The sequence below is a fragment of the Falco peregrinus genome, chromosome 2, assembly GCF_023634155.1.
Source record: "Falco peregrinus isolate bFalPer1 chromosome 2, bFalPer1.pri, whole genome shotgun sequence".
Taxonomy (NCBI): Eukaryota; Metazoa; Chordata; class Aves; order Falconiformes; family Falconidae; genus Falco; species Falco peregrinus.
Genome location: NC_073722.1, coordinates 70,276,201 through 70,300,903, shown reverse-complemented (window position 1 = coordinate 70,300,903; position 24,703 = coordinate 70,276,201). Strand labels below are relative to the sequence as shown.

At 39.6% G+C, this 24,703-nt stretch overlaps 1 protein-coding gene across 1 annotated transcript in view; it reads left to right on the top strand.

The window, feature by feature from the left end:
• Positions 1 to 24,703, top strand: part of NFKB1 (nuclear factor kappa B subunit 1) — a 60,587-nt gene that overhangs the window by 25,590 nt on the left and 10,294 nt on the right. Inside the window, 10 exon segments of the mRNA XM_055796309.1 lie at positions 6,679 to 6,827; positions 8,353 to 8,516; positions 9,299 to 9,457; positions 11,427 to 11,531; positions 13,453 to 13,544; positions 14,135 to 14,273; positions 16,720 to 16,842; positions 17,914 to 18,003; positions 18,900 to 19,091; positions 21,732 to 21,873. Of these exon segments, the coding sequence (XP_055652284.1) occupies positions 6,679 to 6,827; positions 8,353 to 8,516; positions 9,299 to 9,457; positions 11,427 to 11,531; positions 13,453 to 13,544; positions 14,135 to 14,273; positions 16,720 to 16,842; positions 17,914 to 18,003; positions 18,900 to 19,091; positions 21,732 to 21,873 (1,355 nt within the window).

The window sequence follows — 24,703 nt, the reverse complement described above, 5'->3', positions numbered from 1 at the left end:
CATTTTAATGGGAGCAGCATTATGTTCAGGTATTCGCAGAGCCTTTTTCAGAGCTTTTTCCCCCTGGAAAAAGTTCAAAGATGTTAATCAAAGAAACGTTCTGTGCTAGCACAATATGATTTTAACAGTGGTGATTAATCATTCTAGGATTAGAGAAGAACTGTCTTTGCCTGTGGTTCTTGCAGCAAATTATTTTTCCATGGAAAAGATACACTGTGTTTTTTCAGTATTTTCTTAACTTAATGAAAGTCTTAGTCTCGGTATTGCATTACCTCTTTGAACTATTGCACTAGAGGTTGTCTCACAAGGAGCAGGGTTAATGTGTTTTAATTCTAGTGTTATCTCTTTACTTTCTCCTTTACGGGGAGAGGAGGGAAGGGAGGAGTGGCAAGCAGTCAGCCTCTGCCTTGGTGTGTGCCACTCCTCAGTGTGCATGAGGTTCTTCTGCAGTTCTTGAGAAAGGCTGGAGTTTGGAACAGTTGCATCTCCATGATGAATCAGTATGAGCATGACTTAATGGAAAATAATCAGCATTGGCTGAGATAGCCTAGGGTGTTAGTCTTGTGAATGGAGAAGAAGCTGGGAAAGCTGTTTTCATATAGCCTTGCAAAACACCTATGAAAAATTACTAGCCCAGGCAAAGGATCTGCTTGCTTTTCCCTTTCCTGTTGTGATGGTAATGATGAACCAATGAATGACATTTCACCGATATGTTCAGATATAAAATAATTTACCTCAGTTAAGCCAGATCTTTGGATTCCAATCCAATCTGTGTCGATAATAATACAGATGATACTTTGTAGAGGTGTGATGGGTCGCACAATAGCACAACAAGGAGATATGCAAAGAGGAGTTAGTTATACAGGAGATGGAATTTCTCCGTGAATAAACTAGAAAGCAAAATGCTGTTTGGCTTTCCATCAAACCTTCTATTTTCATTGATCATTAGAATTTAATTGCATCTACAGCTTCCTCCCCAACACACACATGTGTCCCTTCCCCTCCCTCCCTCTCGTCCTACTGTGCGCATCTGTGTTTTTTCTAGTACAAATCCCCACATGGCAACACCTGCTGGGAGAGGCTGGCAAGGGAACACAAGTAAATTCCTCAAGGCCATTGCTTGTTAGTGCCTGTTCTTGATTCAAGTGGTGCCAGTAAAGACAGAAGTGTTTCACACCTTTTCCTGTAAGTCTCTTCTCTGTTTTGTCAAAGGGTGCTAACCTTGTCATAACTGAGGTGAGCACAATTGAAGATTGCTATTTTTTGTTGCATTGAGTTTTTTGTTTTGTTTTGGGGTTTTTGTTGGTTTTGTTTGTTTGTTTGTTTTTTTCTTGTGCCAAGGCTTTCACCATAAAACCTCCATTAGTTGATCGCAGTGCTGTGAAAGGACAGTAGTGTGAGTTTGGCTGTACTGTAAAAAGGAGGGTTTATGACATCTTTTAGCCTTGGCTATGATGTGGTCAGTCCAGCTCGACATTGGGATCTCCTTTCTGCTTGGCCATCTCTGCACAAAAAGCTGATGTAATTTACTGGTAGCTACCACGAGATGTCCTGAAAATAGGTATCTTCAGTGCACAAAAAAGCATTGCAGTCTCCCTATTCCCTTTTTATAGGATTATGGACTGAAGGCCAAAAGAAAACACATTTATCTGATATGACTTCTTGCATAATGTGGACTGTTCAACTTTTTTGTTGTCTGGTTTTTGGTTGTTTTTTTTTACTGCACCCAGTTTGTAACTTGTAGCTGAGCTGGAACATACCAAGATATATCTTTCATGTAAAGGCTGGAGTGCTGAAGACTTTGCCATGTCTCTAAGCAAGATGTTTTGGTAGTTAATTAAATTAACCACGTCCTGTATAGTAATTTCCAGTCTTTGCGCTTAAGGCAAATCTGCACTGGCCAGCAAAGTGGAATTGATTTAAGACCTCCTATTTTAACAGCACAGTCACAACAAATGGAGTCTAGATAACAGTGGTAGTATTCTAGAATATTAAAAAATGGGTTGGTTTGTTAATGTTTATCATTTATGGATTTATATTCCTTTGTTTAACTCTGTTTTTGCTAACAGTAATCCTAATATCATGTACAAAATATCGTACAGTTTCAGAGGATGTTAAATAACTTTGCATGTGGTTACGCAGGGCAGAGAAGTTGTAGATACTGAATATGTTTTAATGAAGTTACATTTCATGACAAGTTTCATGATTACAGTAGAAAGCTACCTAAAATTCTTCATTTGAATTTCATTTTCATCTGCTTAGTGTAAGTAACACAACACTGGAAAATGCTGATATCTAGAACAGTTGAAATCAAAGCTCCTGGGGTGCTTATTCATTGTTAGTGTTTTGGCCAGGCGGGAAAACAGTCTATAGTATAAGAAGAAAGAATAAAACTGGATTGTCTAGTATTATCACCAACTTACTTAACTGTCTAAATTTTTTATTCGTAATTCACTTGTTTATATGTATTTGAAAAACTGAGAAAACTACTTGTACAGAAAATTTACACTGGCCTTCTTACACGTTTACCACGTGTGACCTGATCTTGCATGCTGATGTTAGTGTAAGCATATTCATGTTTTACGCTGAAATACTTGATCCAGTTTTGGGTGTGAAAAGAATTTGCTGAAAATAGTGGTGTGAAAGAAATGTCCTGAATTTTCATCTCCTTGGGGGCAAGTCTACGTGGGTGGCCGTAAACTCAAGTTGCCTATTCTCCGTGAGCGGAATGTAAATCTGCTCCAGCCCAGAAACTGAGTAACCGATGGCTCAGAGGTGTGCCCAAGCTAATGAACACCACCTCTCTGCCAAAGAGCTTGGACCTTGTGCAGTTCAGCTTGCAAATCGAAGCTGCATGCCAGTTAGGCAGCCCTAAACCCAGGCACCTGAGCAGGATGATTGCCCATCCCGTCGTGTCCTGGGGCTGTCCTAAATTATACCTCGATTTGGAGATAAGCGGTCTTATTGAAATCAGTGATTTCAGTATATGCTTCAAGTTCAAGAGGGGAATTTATGGAAGATTGAAGTTATGTTGTTGATGAACCGTTTTGGTGAAGAAAGGAGCAGCATATTTGCTTTTTTCACCCATAGGAGTTAAATTGTAGAGTGATAGATTGCTGATCACAAGTTAAAAATTCATTTAACAGCTGAATTAAGGAATAAACATAAGCCAAGAATGAGCAGACTTTCTGTTATAAATCTTGACCCCTCTTAAAAACCTGTACTGAACCAAATTCAGCCAAAGATAAATCTGGTGAGATTTGTGCTTTTTTACTGTTATGGTTAATTTGGCTGAATATGGGGCACCAAGTCCCTTTAGTCAGGCTCCTAAAGGAGAGCACCAAACTCTATTTTTGGCATGGGAGTGACCTCATGTTCAGAGGATCAGATGATCTTCAACTCCCAATTGTTTAAATTACTTTACATTGCTTATTCTTAGACCTCTAAGTAAGTGTTCAGTCACCTAAATGATTTGTGCCAAATCTGAAATACTTTGTCTTAAACTAGCAACTGAAAAGAAAAATGATGCTGCTTTCTGAAAACATATTTATAAAAAGTGAGCAGTGCCTTATCTGTGGAACACTTCTTGTACTTGCATATTGAGGACAGCACTAGTCACACACTGAAGGTTAGTCAGGATTGGGGCTGTAGTTGTTGCAACAAAGTGATTAGAAAGAGAAATGGGCGCTTGCTTCTGTAGCTGCTGGCTTTGACATGGTCTGTTCCATCATTTGCTTTCTGTCATTGACCAGTTGGGTTCACTTCTTGGTTGTAAGAGTAACTGGAAAAAACATCTTTGAAGTAGAATAATGTTCTTATAAAATTTTTGTAAAGTTCCAGAAACTATAAAAAATTGGCTGGGGTCTGGATTGCAGGAGGATGTGAAATAACTGAAAAAACTTTCAACTCCTGTTTTGAAATTTACTCGATTTCAAGTTCATAGGGTCCTTTTAATCTTTCAGACAAATCTTCCCTCAAACAGAAACAGCAGATAAATGTGAGCCTGCAGCATTTTAACTTTTATGAGATTAGATCAATTGAATGCTGCTTCAGTACAGGATGTAATGAAGTATTACAGCTATGCTCTTCCCAGGAACTCCTTATTTTCTTTTTCTCCCCTATCTTCAATTTGAAGCTTATTAGCTATTTTTTTCAGATCACAGCTCTGATTTTGAACAGTACAGCACCCACATGCTATCTCCTTCTCATGTTCGTGTATGTTTTTGTATCAACACCATAATCCTTAGGTTTCTGTAGATATTCAGCATTGTAATATACCTTATGCCTTTTAATGCCTTTGACAGTGTTTTTTAAGCTCTTACATAAAAGGTGATAGTTATTTATGTATCTTAGTGCCAGAATAAATTTCAAGTTATTCTGAAATTCTGGCATCAATTATTCAAAGGCACTGAAAAATTATTTCAGACTTAATTTATGGTGCATAAGGCTATTTAACCACCGAGGCTATTTTGCTGGGCAACGAGATAAACTGGATGTCTCAAAATCAAGTAGGAAGGTCTGCCTATAAGAAATATAGGTAGGAAACACTTCAGGGACATTCTGTAGCCTTTGCAGCATAGGACATCAGACTGGATGACAAAAACAGTCCTTTCTTGCTTTATGACCTACATAAGGTATTATGTTTTAAGAACTCTTGTTTTTCCCCTGGGAGGGACTACAAAGATCATGCTGAGCTGTGTAACAAGGGGAGATTGCAATCTGGTTACTGCTGCAGTTGTGTGTTCTGCTTTCAGAGGCTGGAAAGTCCTTGACGTGCAGCAGTCCTACGTACAGTTTCACTGTGGTTTCTACAGCTGATGAAGGATTGTCTTGAAATTTTCTGATGCGATACTAGAACATGCATGTTACTCATAATGAATATGATGCTATAGATGTGCTGGGACCTTTATAGCAGGAAAGGCTTATTCAGTGCGGGATGAAATGAAAATAATTTTTTAAAAGCTCCCCTCTTGAAAAGTTAATTGTAGTAGTGGTGGTGACATGTAGCACCAAGCGCAATCATTTTTATTTTCAGATGACTTTTGAAAGCTACGTAGGGATCCCTGCATTTTGTCGCTGCTGGTAAATTGTGGAAATGGTGAAGCAGTGATTATTCTGCATCCCTTTGTTGTTTCAGTCGAGGAGGGATTACAATTTGGAAGCAAGGGGAAAGCCTGAGTATCCCATGCTTTGTATTTTAGAAACTGGTACTTGTAAAATGCACATTAATACAGTATTACACAGTTAACCAGCAGGCAGTGAGTATGGAGAGGACTTTTGCACACCTGTTCTTCCTGGATTTATAGTAGAGAATTATTTTTTTTTCTTTTATTAGTGAATAGGAAGACGGGAAGGGCATGTGTTGTACGTATGCAGAGTGTTTCAGCTGTGATGGAATGGGTTCAAGAGAGGGGTTAACTGGAGTGAAGGAAGCTAGCAGGACTTAGTAACATGGTGAAATCATGGCAATCCCTGGTTATCAGCATTTTATCAACAATATAACCTTAAGTATTCAGTTCATCACTGATTCATCACTTTAATGTTTATCGTGATCCTTTAATACCTTGGTTGATTAGATCTATAAGCTGCTGTAATACAAAGAACTTTGCCCAAGGCAAATTAGAAGAAAAATTAGAGGAGGAGGGAAAAAACCCCAACACTGATAAAAGGGTTAATTAAGCGAATTGGAAGGGAAAGTAATGTTTGCTTTGTTAAAAGTGGGGTAATTTTTATATTCTACATAATTTGAAAGTGGTATAGAACCAATAACTGACTTAAGTATTACTTGTGAGGAAGAAAGTAAAGTTCTAAATAATATATGTAAAGGAAGTAACTTACTAATGCAGTATGTTGTTAGTAAATTTAGGTTTGTTTTTGAGGCATTACTTGACATCACAATTTTAAAAGCTATTAAAAAGTGTGTAGTGATTAGCAACTATAACAGGGAAAAGAAGCTTTGTGGTCCTCCAGAGTTGGCTATGCTAAGGCACCCAGTTTATAATAGTTGCAGTCCTGCATAGTCTTAGGTGGGGATTTAGCATATATCCACATGTACACTTAAAGGAAATATTTACTGAACTGAGTAATATGTGTTGATGTGGCGTATTGAACTAACAAAATACCTATGAATACAGATTTAATTCACTTTAAAATCTCTACCTGAAGAGTCATTGTAATGAGGCCAAAATGTTTAAAACAATCTTAATATTTAAAAATAAATTTTTAAAGTGTTTTCAAATTGGGCTAAATAATGCAAGGGTTTTTGTTAAATACGTAGATTTTCTGTAAGCTTATTAACATGTAACAATGTTTATTAGGAATTCAGTGCTCTAATTGAAATTTAAGGAGAGCAATGTGGAGTAACTGGTCAGAATTCAAAACTGAGATTCATGATTTGGGAAAAGAGGTTGTTTTCCTTTAGCTTTGTTTTATTTCTTAACTTTTGGTCACTATGCCTGCCATTTGTATGTCAAGTCTAATTAAAAAAAAAAAAAAAGTAACACACTTTTCTTTGTGATGAGCTGGTATAGTTTATTCCCATGGAAATGAATACACATTTCTCCGGTCTAAGTTCGATTGTACTTAGCTGACAGAAAATACCCAACTGGAATCATTACTTGTTCCATTTAAAAAAACCCAACCAGACAAACCCACATTTCTTTTAATATTTATTTACAGATCTGCAATTATGTTGGACCTGCAAAAGTAATCGTCCAGTTAGTTACTAATGGGAAATATGTCCACTTACATGCGCACAGCTTGGTGGGTAAATTTTGTGAAGATGGAGTATGCACGGTTAATGCAGGACCTAAAGATATGGTGGTAGGGTAAGTCTGTCAACTCATCTGTAAAGCTGGGCTAAAGGAGAAAGAATCAGCTATAAACACTGTAAGAACCAATAAAAAAATACTACTAAGTGGCAGCTAAGTGGAGCACTAGTCTTCACACTCTGATCCATGTTTTGCTTGTATCTTAAATATTAAAATAAATAGAGTTACTGTTTACCTTGGTAAAATTTGCCTTAAGCAAGCCAAATAGGCTTAAGCAAATAATTTTCTTTTGGAGTCTGTAGAGTTTCAGTCCCTTGGTGTGCAGTCCAAATTTGTGTTGAAAGCCCATTATTTAAAATATAAGTAGTTTCAATCAAAGAGAAAGAACTGTAAAATTCTGCAGAAAAGCTTTTGTTACCATTTTGATCAGTATTTTACTTTTGCTGAAGTCTGCCAATAGAGGTATAGTGAAAAGTGTTAGGAAAATAGGGTTAGTAAATTTGAAATTAATGCAAGACATGTATAAACATGAAAATACTAAATGAGTCAAACTTTTTAAGTTTAAAGCAGTAAGATTGTAGTGAAATTGTAGTTGGTCTGTTCTGGTTTAATTTAAAAGAATTAATTGTTTATATCAGTAAATGGAGCTGAGGCTCCTGTCGACGTTTTCAGGCTTAGATCAGGTTTCATGCTGGCTGTGAGTTTTATTTCTGTGATCTCAAGAATGTCTTTGTTGGTGAAGAAGATGAAGTTTAAAAAGCTGAGAAGGTTGGGAGAGAGAGATTCTTTTAAACTGTAACTTTTGATGTCCAAGCCCAGTGCACTAACTTTACGAAGCACAACAATTTAAATAGCTTTATTTGAAATGCTCCTTTTCATCTTGAAAAGTTTGGCTCATTTCCTAACCTGTCTTGTTTTTCATCAGATGTTTAGAAACAGCTTTCCTATCCTCAATTGACCCACATGAAAATTGAGTTATTGTCTTGTTTTCATACTTCTAGATCTAATTGATTTTTGAATGTGCCAGGAGATTTTTACAAAAGCAGATCTTGTATTATGGAAGTTTTGATTCAAATAGATACCTGAATCGTCTTGCTCAATGTCCAGTCTCTTGGTTAAAACATTTTCTTTGGAAAATGTTGCACTGTTTTTAGCTTAGCTTGCTCTCCAAATCATTTTGAGCAGATGGAGCTTATTCTGAGCAGTTGCTCTGCGTAACAGCCATATAGAATGACGTGTCATTGCCAAGATGGAACAAAGTGTGACAACCAGATTTTCAAGTGTTTTGTAAATTATTTCCACAGTGTAAGTCTGAAACCTAATAGATTACTATTTTTGCCAGGAGAAAATCCAATGCATTTGTACAATTGCTGCCATATGATGGTGCGCACTTTATGTATTTTGTAAGCTTGGCTATATTTTTCTTGCTGGAAAATTTGCCCTCAAGAATTAATAGTGCCTACATAAGCCTATAGAGTCCTTCCATTGGCTTCCTTGTGTGGCTGCCTCTGGCGAGAGACTGCCTGCTGCAGGTTTGGCATAAAGCATTAAGAAAGTATTTCCCCCGATCAAAATGCGACAGGTTTGCAAATCTTGGAATACTTCATGTCACAAAGAAGAAAGTGTTTGAAACTCTGGAAACACGCATGATAGATGCTTGCAAGAAAGGATACAACCCAGGACTCCTGGTGCATCCTGAACTTGGCTATCTGCAGGCAGAAGGATGTGGAGACAGACAACTAACTGGTATGTAGACATGATTTTAATAGGTCTTGTATTAAAAATAGGTTTATTTTCTGAAAACACAGATTCTTAGCCAGAAAAAGGCCGCGAGTAGGAAAACAACCTATGGCCATGTGGTTTAAGAGGTGGTGTGTTGCTGTCACGTTTTAGGGAATCTGAAAGAAAGAGTCTTTGCTGTGAATATGCACATGAGAACAAGCAACTTCCTTTCATAGCTTCCTGTAGCCACCTCTGCATCTATATTTCATTGCTTTTATCCTGTTCAGTAAATGGATAAATAGAGTAATTTTGCATTATTGCTGCAAGACATGATATCCTTAAGTAGCTTAGGGACCTTCTTTGGAGAATACTGTTTCATTCAGTTGCATTTCACCCATATCCCTGTAAAACCAGTGGTCTCCGTTGCTTTCAGGCACTGTACAGAGGGGCCAGCCTTCTATTTATCACTCTTATACCAGGTGCTCAATGTCCTTAGTGGTGGCCTTTGTCCTTTTTGCAACCTTTATAAACTGAGAGCAGAAAATAGTAATTTTCTGCATGTCTTTTCATTATATACCATATCTTACATAATATCTGATGCGCAAACTGCAAGATGACTGCAGTATATTGTGAATAGCTGCTTCTCTCTGCTTAAAAACAGAGAAGCCGATAGATACTAAATGAAATGGAAAACATTTCCTCGCTATTGGTGCCTTTTGATAGTAACATTTGGAAAATACTTTCTCTGTTTTGTTATGGATCCTCTACCCCTTGTGTTAATTCATCTGTCTACTTACCCGTTCCAGAACGAGAAAGAGAAATTATTCGTCAGGCAGCAGTACAGCAGACTAAAGAAATGGATCTCAGTGTGGTGCGTCTTATGTTCACGGCCTTTCTTCCTGACAGTAATGGTAGTTTCACACGGAAACTTGATCCTGTTATATCAGATGCAATATATGACAGCAGTAAGTATATTTGGGTTTAATTACCTTTCTAATAAGGGGCGAGCTTTTGTACATACAAAAATGATATGTAGATCTTGCTATACGTAGACTCATCCAGCCCTGCTGCTTCCAGTAACATATAGCCCATGGATAATTGGCCCTATGTCTATTCCAGTGCACATGGTGTCATTCTGGTTTTTAATAGATGGTGATATAAGCCGTAAAGGAAGATTTTATTTTGCTGTTAGCATGTTTAATCCTTGTATTATGAGGATTTTGTAAATTCTTAGTATATTCGTAAGAAGTGCTTGCATTTTGCAGTGTGTTCAGCTGCTTTGTATGACAAAGCCTTGTCACACAAGATGTGAGGAAAAAATTACTTTGCTTCAGTCTTTGTTGAGAATTTGACACTTTTCAGTTTTGCTGGCCATCTGCTTGTCCTTGTTTTGTGAGACTAAGACAACCAGCCTTCTCAATCCATTTCCTTTAGACCTGTCAGTATTTTTTATATTTCTGTTATAACCCTCTATTCGTCTTTTTTTCTAAGTGAATCTTCTCACTTCATGTTTTCTCTTGTGCTTTTCGATTATACTTACTCATCTTACCTGAACCCTTTCTGCTGCCTGCATTTTCCTCCCTGTAGCTGTGGATTACCATGTTCTTGATAGTCGTTAACGGAATGACTCAAATTACCTTTTTTTTTTTTTTTTTTCCTTTGCACAAGTCACGGCTATATCATCACTTTGTAAAGGACAAAGTCTAGGTGAAAAGATAGTAAGTGCAACTGTTCTAATATAGTGTGTTGCTTGCTATTAATTCGGGAATGTAGTGATGTAGCACAATCATTTTGCATATATTCACTGAGAGAACAGAAGTGAAGTCTGCTGTTATTATGGCACACATGACATACATTTTCTGGATGAGAAAACACAATCTTTTTATCTGGAGGCTGAGGTGAACTTACCAAGCAGTGTCTTTAAGAAATCTTGATTTTTCATTAGAAACAATTACAGGTTCCATTTGTTTTCATTACTCTGTCTCACACCTGAATAATGATAGAGGGTATTTGTAAAGCAGAGAGGAAGAGGACAAAGCATCAACAGAGCCATACGTATAAAACCTGTTGAAGTTACCCTATCCCTCTGAACCTGGCTATCAAAATATTGACTCCAACTAAGGAGATGAAATAGAAGGGAAGTTTTGTATGCAGGTTTCTGCTGTTCTAAGTTGCTACATAGATGTCAGTTACTACTTTCTGAACTCCCAAGGTGAATTCTTGGTTGTTAATTGTAAAAAATTTTTCTCAATTTTTGGTGTTTTCTAATACTCTTCATTGGCACCATTCAGGCCTCTTCCACAGACCAGACACAACTTGTGGTAGCATCGCTGCCTGTCACAGCTGCTTTTACTTGTCAGATGATAGTTCTGTCTTTGGGACCAATAGGTATCCATTGATGCCTCTGCTGAAAGCCATGAAGGTGGGCTTTTTTATCACAGTCCAGTATATTGGCCGAGGGCTGACAGTGCTTTCAAGTAAGCCACAGTGGAAAGCAAAGCCTTGCGTATTGCGTTGAAGTTCTGAGATACAGGGAACAGCTCTCGAGGATGTCAGGCTGTCAAGAAAGCAGGGAAGAAAAATTTTTATTCTTTTGTAATGCGCTCTTCTCATAAAGCTAGTACTAGTGCAGAGTGCCGGGTGCAGTTCACTGCTGTGCTACTTTAGTAATTGTGCTGAAATGGCCAGGGCCTTATTTTATCGTTCACGGTTCAGTCAAAGTTTAGAGGATGCAAGATTATGCCTTTCAGATGAAAAACTGTAGATTTCTTCATTTTTGAAAAAAACAAACACAAAAACTAGACAAATTTAGGCAGGTTGTATTGGAGGCTTGTCTTTCAATTGCATTTCTATGTGTTGTGCTTGGGTTTTTGTTGAAATCTAAAACCGTTATGAAGGTACTTTTGGGGTTTTTTTACTCTTTTCTTTCAATAGAAGCTCCCAATGCCTCAAACTTAAAAATTGTAAGAATGGACAGAACAGCAGGATGCGTAACAGGAGGGGAGGAGATTTACCTTCTCTGTGACAAGGTGCAGAAAGGTAAGAGTCCAGAGTATTGTAAGGCACACCAGGGTGTTCACCTGGCGTATACATGAAGCCTGCTGTGCTGCCACAGTATTCTCCCACTGTGATAGTGCAGCAGGATTTGTAAGCACTCAGCCTTTCTGGAAGTCAGGCCAGCATTCCAGAAAATCCAGACAAAAAAATAAATCAAAATAGCCTGCTGCAAAGAAAATACAGCTTGTGTTGCCTCCACAAAGGACATGCTCTTCTCAGATTTCTGCCCTTGCCCATGTTCTGGGATTTTTGTGGGTGGTGGGTCCTGGGTGATGTTCGACTCTTATCAACTAACACCTGCTCAGAATTACTCTAAAGTTTCTGATTCATTATTAAGTTCCTGATTATAACGAGTAAGTATGGGCATTCTGTGTTAACCACCAATGGGAACTAAATGCATTCAGTACTGCTGCTAGTAACTTCATTTTTTTTATGTATATGCAAGTGGTAGAGATTACTTGGTGTAAACAGATACTTCTCACAGACTCATTTTGGTAATCTCTGCTCATGGCTGTGACTGTGTCAGGATTGAGCCATGTGGATTTGGGTGCTCTTTTTTTGGATAGGAAGATAATGGTTAATGTGGTTGGTTGTAGTATTTGGGCTGAACTAAAAAGAAAAAAGATGGGAGTGTGGGAAATCCTTTGTAATTTTCATCTATAGGGAATACCTGAAACTCTCTGGTACAGATTGCGTGGTGGAGTGGGTGTCCCATTCTCACCTGTTTGGAATCAGTCCCTGCATATGTTGTCAAAATCATGCTGACATTTTCTATTAATACAGGCTGTCCTTTTCCACCTCTTTCTTGCAAATGTTCTTCTGCCACTTAGGAAAGAGAGAGGGCTCTGGAGGCTTTTAAAGGCTTTGGAAAAACTGTTTTCCATCGGTAGTGTATATACCCTCTGCTATCAGAAGGGCCGAGATGAAACATAACTTTTGTGCACAAAATAAATAAATAAATGTCTGACTCAGTGGAAGCCCTGAGGTGGGGTTTCCCCTCAGCCAGATCGGGGTTTCCCCTGACCTCATTGCTCTGAGAAATCTCCTGCCTGAAGGAGCTTGAGCTTGCAGGACAGCATGACTGGAAGTGGTGGTTCACAGTCTTGAGACTAGCAGGTGGTGGTGGATCAGAGGAAGCAGTTTGTCTGCTCCAAAAGCCTGTCTTGCATCAGTCACCCTAAGAGAGAGTAGGCTTTTTCTGTTTTCTTTCTTACCAGGGGTGGTGGGGAAGGAATATGCTAGTGTGCTATTTCCCAGCTTCTCCTGAAAATAAATAAATACAAAGAGAACAAATAAAAATTGTTCAGAGGAACAGAAGTCAAATCACATGTTTCTGGCCCATGCTGTGTCTGGGGGGTGTGGGATCACTGCTAACATGCCGCTCGCTCACATCACACCCTTGCCATCTCTCTGAGCTGCAGCTCTGAAGTGGCACGCTGCCAGCAGCAAGCGGAACTTGAACTGTGGCACTTCAGGTTTTGCTACGGTTTTTTGAACCGAAACTGTTGGAGGAGAGAGGGTGGTTTCTACGTTTCATGCTTCAAGTTCTCCCCTCCCTACATGTTTGTTCCAAATAAAGCTCCTCTGGAATGTTTTATAGCCCTAGAATAGGAAGAGGTAGCAAACCTAGTTCTCCTTTTACTGCTCAGTAAATAGCAGCTTCAGTGAAGTCATTAGAATTAGGCTGATCTAAAATTGATGTCAAGAACGGGTTATTTATGATGTTTTCATAAAATGGATAAAGATAATTGTCTGTTATGTACTGTTATCATCTAGCCAAAAAGTAACAGTGTTGATTTTTATCTGAAATAAACTTAGCCAAAGTTTAAACAAATGCACAAACATCCCAAAGGTGAAACAAATACACAAACATCCCAAAGAGTGTTTGTTTCACTCTTTGCAGATGATATTCAGATACGTTTCTATGAAGAGGATGAGAATGGTGGTATGTGGGAAGGCTTTGGAGACTTTTCTCCTACAGATGTACATAGACAGGTGAGTAACAGAGCATTTATAATTTGTTAATGATTTTTCTCATCTCTGTAAACTAGGACTATATTCCAATAAGTAAATTAGGTGAAAGCTTGTGTTCCATACTAATCTCTTCTCTTCTTGGTTACTTCTTAATAATAATACAGTCTTAACTGTTCTTTAGAGATGTACATTAGGTAACTAGGCAGGTTAGGAATACAGTGTGAGGAAACTGGGAGATAGACCCATTGCTTTAACATGCAGCACCAGTGTAAATTGGGATAGGATATACAAAAAGCTCATGGAGCTCCTGTGAACACAGAGAAAGCCACCAAATAGATGCTGAATGATGAGGGGACAAACGGTGTGGTACTAACACACGTGATGCGGTGATACTTTGCATGGCAGTTGTGTCTTTCCCAGAAGGCTTTAGGACTCGAATTCAGAAGTGCAACTGAAAACTGAAATGGAAGTTTATTGTTGTGGCAGCTTTTGCTAAGAATTTTTGCCTCCCAAGCTGTTAGCCAGCTCCTACAAAATAACACAAATGTAAAAGCAAAGTTTTCAAAACCCATGCTCCATGATAGATGCAATTGTCATTGTTTCCTTCACAGTTTGCTATCGTGTTCAAAACACCCAAGTATCGAGATGTCAATATCACAAAGCCAGCATCTGTATTTGTACAACTGCGTCGGAAATCTGATCTGGAAACAAGTGAACCAAAGCCTTTTCTCTACTATCCAGAAATCAAAGGTAATTCATTAAACCTCTTCTATATATTGGAAACAGAAACTGTAGGGTCCCTAGGAATGTTTTTAATAAGATAGGACTTGTTGTATGAGGAATTTTTTTTGTAGTTGTTATTTCTAGAAAATAGAATATTTGCCTCCTGGTTCTATGCAGAGCTAATATGAAATGTGGTAGCTCTGTAATGGGTTTGTAGCGGTTTTTTGTTGGAGTGATAGGCAGTAAACCTGAGTATTTTCATAGTGAGGCTTACTCCCTGCAAGTTTCCTATATGCACATATGCCTGTCCATACAGTAGATGGCACTCTCTTCCTCTTGAGTTTCTGCAAAGCAATATACAAGGACTTTTTATTGTCGGCGCTTCCATATGAAACCTTAAACTAAAGACAGGTTCGTATCTGGTTGAAAAAGTACGTATTTTGCAGTTCTCCCCTTTTACCATCCCAGCTCACAATTTCACTGATGGTTTTTAAGTTTCCAGTTGCCTCTACTAGTTAAGTAAGCCCAAGAGACTTCTTGTGAGAGCAGGGAAAGTGCTGTTTCAGTCACTTGTGTTAAAATTGTAGTTGCTTAGCAGAAGTAAATAGTTTGCATCAGGCCTGCTTCCTAAGTTGATAATGAAAAGAAGTTTAAGTAGCAGATCTGGGCCCTTTAAAGTCTGCATTTGAAATGTTTGGTGTGAATGGCAGCAGCAGTCACGGTTTTAAATATCAACAGTGTTAATGATATGGAAATGCCTTGAGGCCCATTGAATTGGTGTTCCATTGTACTAAGACAATATTTCTGCTTAACGGTTTACTTGCCTGCAGGTTACGCTATTAAGTCCTAATCTTGCACGTTTTCAGTGCCTAACTTAGAGCTGTGTTAAATCAATACCCTGTCAAAATCTCTGGAATGTGTGTGCACCAGTGGTAGCGGACTAAGGACAGCTGAGGAGTGAGGGGGAGTGGTTGATGTCCAAGTGGATTTACCTAAGGCCTATTATAACAAAATATCAGGAAGCATGCATACAGAAAAACTTCCAGAGTTGCTAGAGGATTTTGTATTGGTAATCATTTCAAGAACATCTTGCACAAGTATTGTGGAAGGTGAAGCGTACAACTGCAGAGCAAAGTTGCCAGATTTGAAGCAGACTTCTTTTATGTGCCTCTTACTGGAGTAAAATCAACTCAACGTTGTTATGTGCATTTTTGGATCCCTTACATGACCTAATCATGAAATCACCATTTATGGACTGCTTTTTTTCCCCGTGTTGCAAGTGTTAACACAAACTTAGACACGTGCATGTGGATTTGTTGTTTGTTTCTCTGCCTAGATTGCTCTCTAGAGTTTTCCCTCCCTGTCAGTGTGAGTATGCCTGGTGCGTGCATGCGTACATACTTCCAGATCATGTATGCCTGAAAATAATGCACTTGTACTTTTCAGTATACTGTTTGATGGGTTCAGCTATCTCATTTGGTGCACTGACTGATGTGCCTGTGCATGAAATTTCTTTTTGTCATATGGCTGTTGAAAACTATTAGATCGTTTGATGAATGAAGGATATTTTGTTATTTCCTCAGCAGTTCCACTGGATTTTAACCCTTGTACTGTTTGTATCCTTATTTTTGTAGATCTTTTCATGACATTTTCACTTTCCCCAGTCACTGGGATACATTTACATCTTTGTGTTTTGCTTTCCAGGGGGGCTATGCTATGGAATATTTAGACTTCTTTTCCTACTGTGGCTCAGCATGGTTTGACAGTATTATGTCCTGCCCGAAAATAAGCTATCTTTATTCTGGTGGCTTTCCTGATACTTTAAGTAAACCAATTCAAGCAAACATTGATTTCACCATTTCTTGCCATCCCTGCCCTTAAACAAAAGTTTAAAGGGCATTGCAGGTACTATGCACTGTTGGAAATCAAAGTGCCTTGTGGTTTGCTGACCCTTTGATAAGGATCCATTTCTGAAGCAGATTTGCTTGGTAGAAGAGCCTGTGCTTATATTCCCCAAAGACAAGTTTTCTTGAACCAGTCTGTGGTTTGGGGCACTGGTGCTGGTTTATGACTTGGCTTAGACATAGAAGAATTTTGGAACTGCTGATTTCTAGGGGTCTGAGTACCCGAGGCACTTTTGAAGGAAACTGAGCCCCCATCTCTGCACGTTTCCCTCCCAGTCTGAGCACAAGGCACCTGACATAACTGAAGAGGCCATGCGGGCCCGAGCAAAGCTGCTGGTCTGGCTGGGGACTTGGCACTAGCTTGTTTCTCACAGGAATTCTCACTGCTCCATTACATACAAAGTTGTTCTGTTATTTGGAGCTTGAAGAGAGTTGACTTTTCTACAGCACTCTGCATTTCCTTTATATAAAATAGTACACTGCAGTAATGCTTTCTGTATGCACATCCTGTTCTGTGTGTGGCCACCAGTAAGAGTGACTCCATATCCCATCTATTCCTTCTAACCCAGATAAGGAAGAAGTGCAAAGGAAACGACAGAAGCTCATGCCAAACTTCTCTGATGGCTATGGTGGAGGCAGTGGCGCAGGAGGCGGTGGCATGTATGGAGGGGGAGGTGGCGGTGCTGGCTCTGGTAAGGCAGCAGTTTTGGGGAAAGAGCAGAAGGGGGTCTACTTTGAGAGCAGGACAGATGTTTATTCTGATTTTTAAAGCGTGGTGAGGATTTCATCTCTTTCTAGGTAGATAAGACCTGACTCACCTGTCTTTTTACCAGCGTTACTCATTGCAGTGAAGCATCTTGTTTTCTAAATATTTTGTCAGCTCCTTTGCCTTCCTACTTGGATATATCTGGTTTCTGGTGACTTTTTGTTTTGTTTTGCATTTCCTCCTTCCTTGAAGCTTTAAGTCAGGTATCCCCTTTCTAGTTGAGGGAGGCTGAGTCAGGAATCCATCATACCTTGGCTTTGTTGCTTCCTAGGGCCTCGAAGGCACTGAAATCCATGAGACAGCTCAGCTAAATACCATCTTGGTTGTTTAAAATTAAAACAGGTTCCTCATTATTTCTGAGACCAGGAGTGGAATTTGGCAAATTAACCCTGTCAGTGCAAAGAACTGTTAAAAAATCTGAGACGCTATTTAGCAAAATTTCTACTGTGCTCTATCTGTTGAAGCCAGAGCATATCTGAGATGCTGGATCATAAAAGCCTTGCTTTGATTCTTGCAGCAGAACATTAAAAACCTGTAGATCAGCAAGTGTCATCTGAACCACAATACCTTTGCGACCCTTTTTTTTAGAGCAGGGGACAGAGCAGCAGTTTTCAAATAGTTACATGCATTGCTAGCAGTGCATCTGTAGCATAATACCAGAATGCAAATCTATTGTAATCACAGAGATTTGAAAGCATAGAGGTAGCTTGTGCAGCCTCAGTTGAATTTTAGATGAAGCATACTAGTGATACTACATTTGTGTGGTCTTATGGATGCTGAGATAGAGTGTCACTAGCCAACCATGTAGAATTTATTTGGGTTTTTGAAGGGGTAGGTTCACCTTCAGCCTAGAAAATTGGTTTTAATCAAATGGAGTAAAGCAGAAAGTATGTATAAAACAACATTTCGGGTCTTTAGGTTCAGTGTTCTTCCAGATAGTGTTTTCCTTGCTTTAGGGTGCAATTGTATTAATTCTTAATCTTTTCCCTTTCTTTAGGGTTCAGTTACCCTTCATATGGATACTCTGCTTTTGGAGGAATGCATTTCCACCCTGGCACAACAAAATCCAATGCTGGAATGAAACATGGTAACACTAAAAATGTCATCTTGCAACAGCTGAATTGAGTTTAACCTGTAGTGTCCTGCAGGTCTAGCTAAGCATGCTGGGGAGGGCTATATTTTTTTCCCCCTGAGAATTGGTGTCTCTTCTACAACCTCTGGCAGCAGAGGGGTTTATATAGATTGTACTGCCCTGAGTCTCTTTTATTCTCTCCAGGTCTACCTTAAAAGGTCTCTGTGTGTTCCCCTTTACTGCTAACTCCTGAGAAGCAGTCACCAAAACCCCCACCACAAGCTTCTGTATTCAGTGTGTTTCAAGCAACAGCCCTTTTGCTTGATTGAACATGCTGATTACAGGTCACACAAGGACTAGACCAGAGAAAAGGTATCTTCCTGTGTTGCGACAGTCTGGTACGACACAGTAGCCCAGAGAAATTACAGTAAAGTTAATGGAAAAGATCAGGTTAATAATAAGGGCATTTTTAGCTTCTTAAAATAGGGAAGTCATTTCAGATTGACCTGTTGAATACTCTGGAGTTATTTCCAAAGTCTCAGGGATGAATTTGCTGTCATAAACCCAGAAGTAAATCTGAGTAATTCTGCTAGATTTCCTGGGAATACTTCAGACTTGCATTCTTGCACCATAAAAAGAGAGGTATGTTTGTTCTTATATATAAAAGTTTATCTTCAAAGCAGAGGCTGACAAAAACATAACATCACTTCAGAACCAGTGACATTGCTATGTCTGTTCCTTTATATTGGCATCTGGAGTGTTATGATTCATGATTGTTTAATGATAACACCTATGTGGAGGTAAATTTTTGGATTGGGTTCTTTAGGGTTTGGTTTTGGCTAGTTGAGCTTTATCACTTGCATAAAAAAGCAACAGTATTGGACATTAATGAAACTGATTTTTGTTTGAAGGTCTATCAAGTAGTACAGCTGAACAAGATGGGAAGAGCTCTGATAAACAATGTGACAAATGGGACACGAAACACGAAGTGAAAGTGGAAGCTATGGAGAGGAATGAGTGCAGAACCTCTGGTGATAATGAGGAGGAGGGTGCTGCTTCTTCCTGTAAAACTGAATTAATTGAAGCGGATTGCAGGTGGCAGGGTAAGTGGACAAGTAAATGTATTTAAGGTAGGTCAAACTGCAGTATGGGCAAAGCTGCTGTTAAAGGCCTGGAAACTCCATAAAGGTCTGCTTGCTGTTTTCAAAATATGGTGATGCCTCCTAGAGGAAACAGGAGGGATTCCATTCCCCCAAATCGAAGGTTCCTCCCCTTACATCCTTCTGTAAGATAATCTTCCACCTTTGTACTGCCACTGGGCAACTGAGCTGCTGCTTGTCATGCAAGGAGAAGAGATAGTTTAGCCTGCCGGGCACGTTTAACACTGCTTTATAATAAACCTGTAAGAGGAACACTGAAAGCAGTGAAAGTACGTGGAATGTAATTCAGCAATTGACTTAGCTTTTGATAGCTTTAATGGATGAGTAAATGAATGTTGGCTGATTGTTGCAGTAGTCCCTGCAATCCTACTGTTAAATTGCATGCAAAGTAGTGTTAAAGGTTTGAATTTAAAATGTAAATGTGTCTGTTCCCATGTGACAAATACACAGTAAAATAACACTGCTGTTGGGTAGCAGTCCTAATAGCTCAGACAAAAGAGGAGGAAGGCAAGAGTAGTCAGTAGAAGTGGTTTAGCAGCAGAGCTGTGAAATACAAGAAGACTACAAATCACCCTTTACCAAACAGTAAGACATCCTTTTCCTGGATTGTTTTTTAAAAGCATTGTTGAACACTTTTTTTAAAGAATTTGAGTAATCACTATTCTCATAGTAGTGGTAGGAATTGAGCAGAAAGGAGGGTTTTGTTCTTGGCTTTTACCAAGTGCAGGGTGATCTTAGACCACTTTCGTTGTTCCCTAGGTCAGAGTGGGCACGTGGTCTGGTGTGTATCAGCCCTGTGTGGCACTTGCTATTAACAGCACTAGAAACTGTGGCTTGGGAAGCCAAAGTCGCATAGTAGATGGGTTAGTTGTAAAAACCTCCAAGATGCAGCTTCTTGTGATGTGAGAAACAGATGGTGTTCCTGAGAAAAGCTGAAGAACTTGCTGTTTGCCATTCTGGTTGTGGTAAATCCCGTGACTGAGTCAGAGAGCAAATTCTTTTGCTGATATGTGAAAAAATAATAACGTCCACGTAGCAGTCACCAAGGAGGGGCGTGAATTGTTGACCTGGATTCCCAGTAATGAATACTGTAGGCAGGAAGTTGACTGTTTCTTTATCTATTAATAATGGCGTGAAACGAGGCAAGTTCAAGCTCCAGATTATATGAAGAATAGATATAGAAGAGGTTCCATGAAATAGCTACTGCAGGTTAGAACATTTGGGTATTAAACTAAAAGATGCTATCATGTGGTATTTTGAAGGATATCTTTCCTGTGTGCTTGATATGGGAAACCAGGGAGGTTCAGCATCCAGGTTTTTGGTCTTTGGAAATGTCTATAATGAGAAAAGACTGAACTGTTTAACACCCTTTACCCTGGGTAGGTATCCTCAACATAACATCCATTTAATGCTGTTATTTAGTTTAAGAGGTAAATAGCAAATGTAAATGTGTCAGCCTGGGCATATAGTATAGGACTCACAGTGATGTATTGGCTAGAACAGTAAGCTTCATGGATAGCTGAGTCAGTCTTTGCTTTACAGAAGTGCTGTATCCATGTTCATCAGGGATAGGCTTCTGACCCAATCTAAATGCGTAGCTGGGAAGCCAGGGTGTTCTCACCCTACGTGTGCTTTAAATGACAAAGTCTGCTTTACTTGTTTGCTCTGAAACTGTAATTTCTAACCTTACAAGGTTTTATAGAAACATGAAACTTAAAAATACAGGCTGGTTTCAGATGATACTGCTTCCCAGAATGATGACTGTGGTTTGAAAGCTCATCTGTTTCATTTTCACTGGTTTCTTGCTGATACAGAACCACAAAGGTATTGACAGAGCAGCTAGAATGACTTTTTTCCACAAATAAGTTTATTTCCTCCCCTTTTTCCCTTTTGCTTCCCCACCATGATGAATTCTGCTTTTTGATTTCTCAATGCTTGCACATTTTATCAACCTGAAATCAGGATACTAAAAATACTAAGCACTGTAAATACTGGAATGTTTTAAACAGGTGAACAGACTCTCCCTGCTGCTGCTGTAAAGCAGGAGAGACTGCGTGATCTGAGTTGGAGAGGGGGCACAAAGCCCTGCATTTATCCCATAGCTTTTCAATGAGTTTTTGTGCAAAATCTGACAAGTCACTTGGGCGTCTTGTGCCTCAGTTTCCTCAAGTCTAAACTACTCAGAACTGCATGAGAGGTTCTTCCGAGTGCTGTACAGACAAGAGTCCTCAGATGTAGTCTGTATCTAAGCAAGTTCCTGCTCCTTTTGTCTCATTACACACGAGTGCAAATCAATGCAAGTAAGCCAGTGCCACTCAAACTAGTAGCTTCCAGGGATTGACTGTTCGCACAATTCCTGCTGCCTAAGTGCTCAGCATGCACCTAGTTTTTCTTCCAAGGGACTCATTCCCTCTGTCCTTACCTCTCAGGAGTGATTGGCAACCTGTCTCAGTGGATCAGTGAATAATGCTTCATTCAAAGGTCTGCGCTTCGTATATCTTTTGTCAGCACAGAACCTATCAAAAGAGGGTAGTGTTGGAAGGAAGACAACCAAAATGATGAACACAAAACTTTGTGTTTCAGGTGGTCTGTTCCTGGAGAAGGCCATGCAGCTTGCCAAGCGCCACTGCAATGCTCTCTTTGATTATGCTGTAACTGGAGATGTGAAAATGCTGTTGGCTGTTCAGCGCCATCTCACTGTTGTCCAGGATGATAATGGAGACAAGTAAGTTGGCCAACACGTACTGGGCTGAAAGTCGTGTTTTGGGTGGCAGAATGGGATAGTCAATTTGTTCTGTCCCTCTTGGGTGCCAATCATGGATTGCACCATTGCTGTAATCAAATACTGTTCCTCTTTGTGCAGTTTGGGAGAGGTACAACTGCAGTTCAGGTGTTTTTGTTGCAGCTGCAGAAAAGTCACTCACACCACAACGTTCATTGTTCCAGTGCCTGTCAGAAAGTAATCTGGATGTTGAGAGTGTGTTGAACACGTTGTGAGTTTGTTTGCCATTCTCTACTTAAAATCTTGACTGATCATGAAGTTCTGTGGTTGCATCATGATACGCAGTTGATGGCATCCTCAGCTTTGTGCTGAAGGAGAGTGCCCCGCTTTTTATTGCAAGTGCTTAAGTCTTCATAGGAAGCTCTGAAGTTACAGATGCAGCAGGAGACTAGAAACAATAGCTGGAAGGTCCACGCTGCTTTTCTCCCACTGACACTAAGCTCTTCCCAGAGAACGATATTTTGTGCCTGCTTACACCTGTACTGTATTGTAGTCTTCCAAGAGATGCATGGGTGTTTGTGGCAGATTTGGCTGCTAATATTAGCTTATCAGTCCTTCAGTGTAGAAATCCATTTTGTTCCTCTACAGCTATGCGGATTCTGTGGGGCTTAGAGCGTGAAATACACTGGGTAACTAATGATTAGTAGTTATTTAAAAGCAAATTCAGCAGAAGTGGCTTTGAACACATGCAAAGATAATTTCTTGAATAAGCAAGTGACATTATCACATCTTCATTTTTTAGCTGGCAGGCTTTGGACACACCCTGTGCAATCACTTATGCTTCCTTAAATTGTAGCATTATTACAGTAGAAGCCATCTAAGCCTTAAGGTGTCCAGCTAGATGGAAAATTACAAGTGACTGAGACCTGCTATCCCACTGTACTCTGTGAGAAGCAGTACTTTCACTGCACTTTCAGTGAAAATAGGACTCAGATTACTGATAAAGGACTGCAAAATCAGAGATGGGTACTTTACTTTGCTTTCTAATTGGCAATCTAATGTCTGCTTTGAGGAAAGCAAGAATATGAATGCGGCAAGAGCTAGGAACAAAATCTGCTGGCACTTTGGACAATACAGCTTCTGTGTTTTACCGGAAGAAAGCAGGGGGTAGAGGAGTACTGAGCAAGTAGGACCTGCATTTAAATATCAGGAAGGTGCCCCTCAGATCTTGACTAGCAGAGCATTTCAACAAAGTCAAAATATTTTTCAGAGTGATGGTAAATAGCTGTTTTCTTCCTGAATCAAGTACCTGCAAGTATGTGACGTTCAAGCTTATGTCGTCTTTCTCCTGGGATGCATTTTAGTCTGTGAGCATGTTATACATCTAAAGTACTTTGCAGCTTATTAATAAAACAAAGTTTTGGTAACTGTCTTCCAGCTCTCTTGCAGGAGTTGTCTTACAAAAAAAAAAAGTCAAAATTCATATATAGTTTTCCCTGTAATCATTAAAATTATATAGCAAAAACTCTAAAGTTTTTGCTTAAGCCTTTAAAGAAATGAGCAGAATTGTTGACAGCAACATCTGTCGTCATAGTAATATGTAGGGAATGAAAATACCCTTAATGGGTATAGTGTTGTGTTTTATGGCTTTGAGACAAAACACATTTTTCTGTGATTAGTGTGTATTTGCAGTGGGCACTCAGTAACACTGGCTGTTACTTTATTTATACCAGTACCGCTGCTTTCCAGAAGCCTGACAGTATTGTGGCACTCTGCCTCCACAGTGGTGCTGAAATGAATTTTTTGACGTATGACTGTTTAAGAAATGGCATTAGTTGCCCTTTCATGGTCTAGTCACCATGTCTTTACAGCATCACATGTAGTGGGCAGGTAAAATTAAAGCAGTTCCTACAGGAAGGAGAACTAAAGATAGTAGAAGAGCAAATTTGTTTCTGAAGTCAGATTTGGAAATAAAGTGCCAGATGATAGAGAAATAATAAGAAGCCCCTAGCAGAGAGCAGAGGAACAGCTCTTTTACAGTAGCGGTGGGACTGCGTGAACAGCACAGGAGAGCTGAAGGAGGGAAAGCGCCATGGTTCTGCCTGTGGCAACATCCAGAACCAATAAAATAAACCTTTGAGGATGAGTTTGGTTTTAGAAATGGTATTTTTGTCCGTTTTTAAGATATCTTTTGGTTTTGAGTGCTCTGGGTCTCAATTTCAAAATTACTCTATGCCCCAAATGGCAACAAACTTATTTTCGTCTTTCTGATGAAAGTGTAGGTCTGAGTCTATTCAGGTATTTCTGAAGCAGCATAACAAACACACCGCGTGTCCTATGTTGATACTGTGTGTCAGCAGCAATATGCTAAACAGAAGAGTCCAGAAGTTGGCCAGCATCTCTTAAGGGAGAGCTTGGCCAGATTTCAAAACAAAGGCCATGACTTTGAAATGAAGTCTCAAGGGAACAAGACAAATCGAGCTCTGTTGGAGAGGGGTGATGGGACTCACAACCTGACATCTTCCTGAGGACGTTTTGCAAGTACGGCTGCTCTGGCTGGTGGTGAAGGACCTGGCTCTGGAGAAGAGCACTGGAAAGGCCGTTGCATTAACCCAGAAGTGGTGAAGTGCCTTGCTACGCAGAGTCACTCGTGTCCCAAAACAGGTTTTTCCTTTGGCGTGAGGTCTCTGGCCACTGCTGCAAATCCTGTGGCTGTTAGTCACTGGGCCCGAGTCCTTAGTCATTCTTCTGTTCAAAAACGAAGAAAAGAAAAACCCACAGATCTGGGGAAACCCCCAAGGGAAAATCTGCTTTGGTGGTAGAGAGGCCTGTG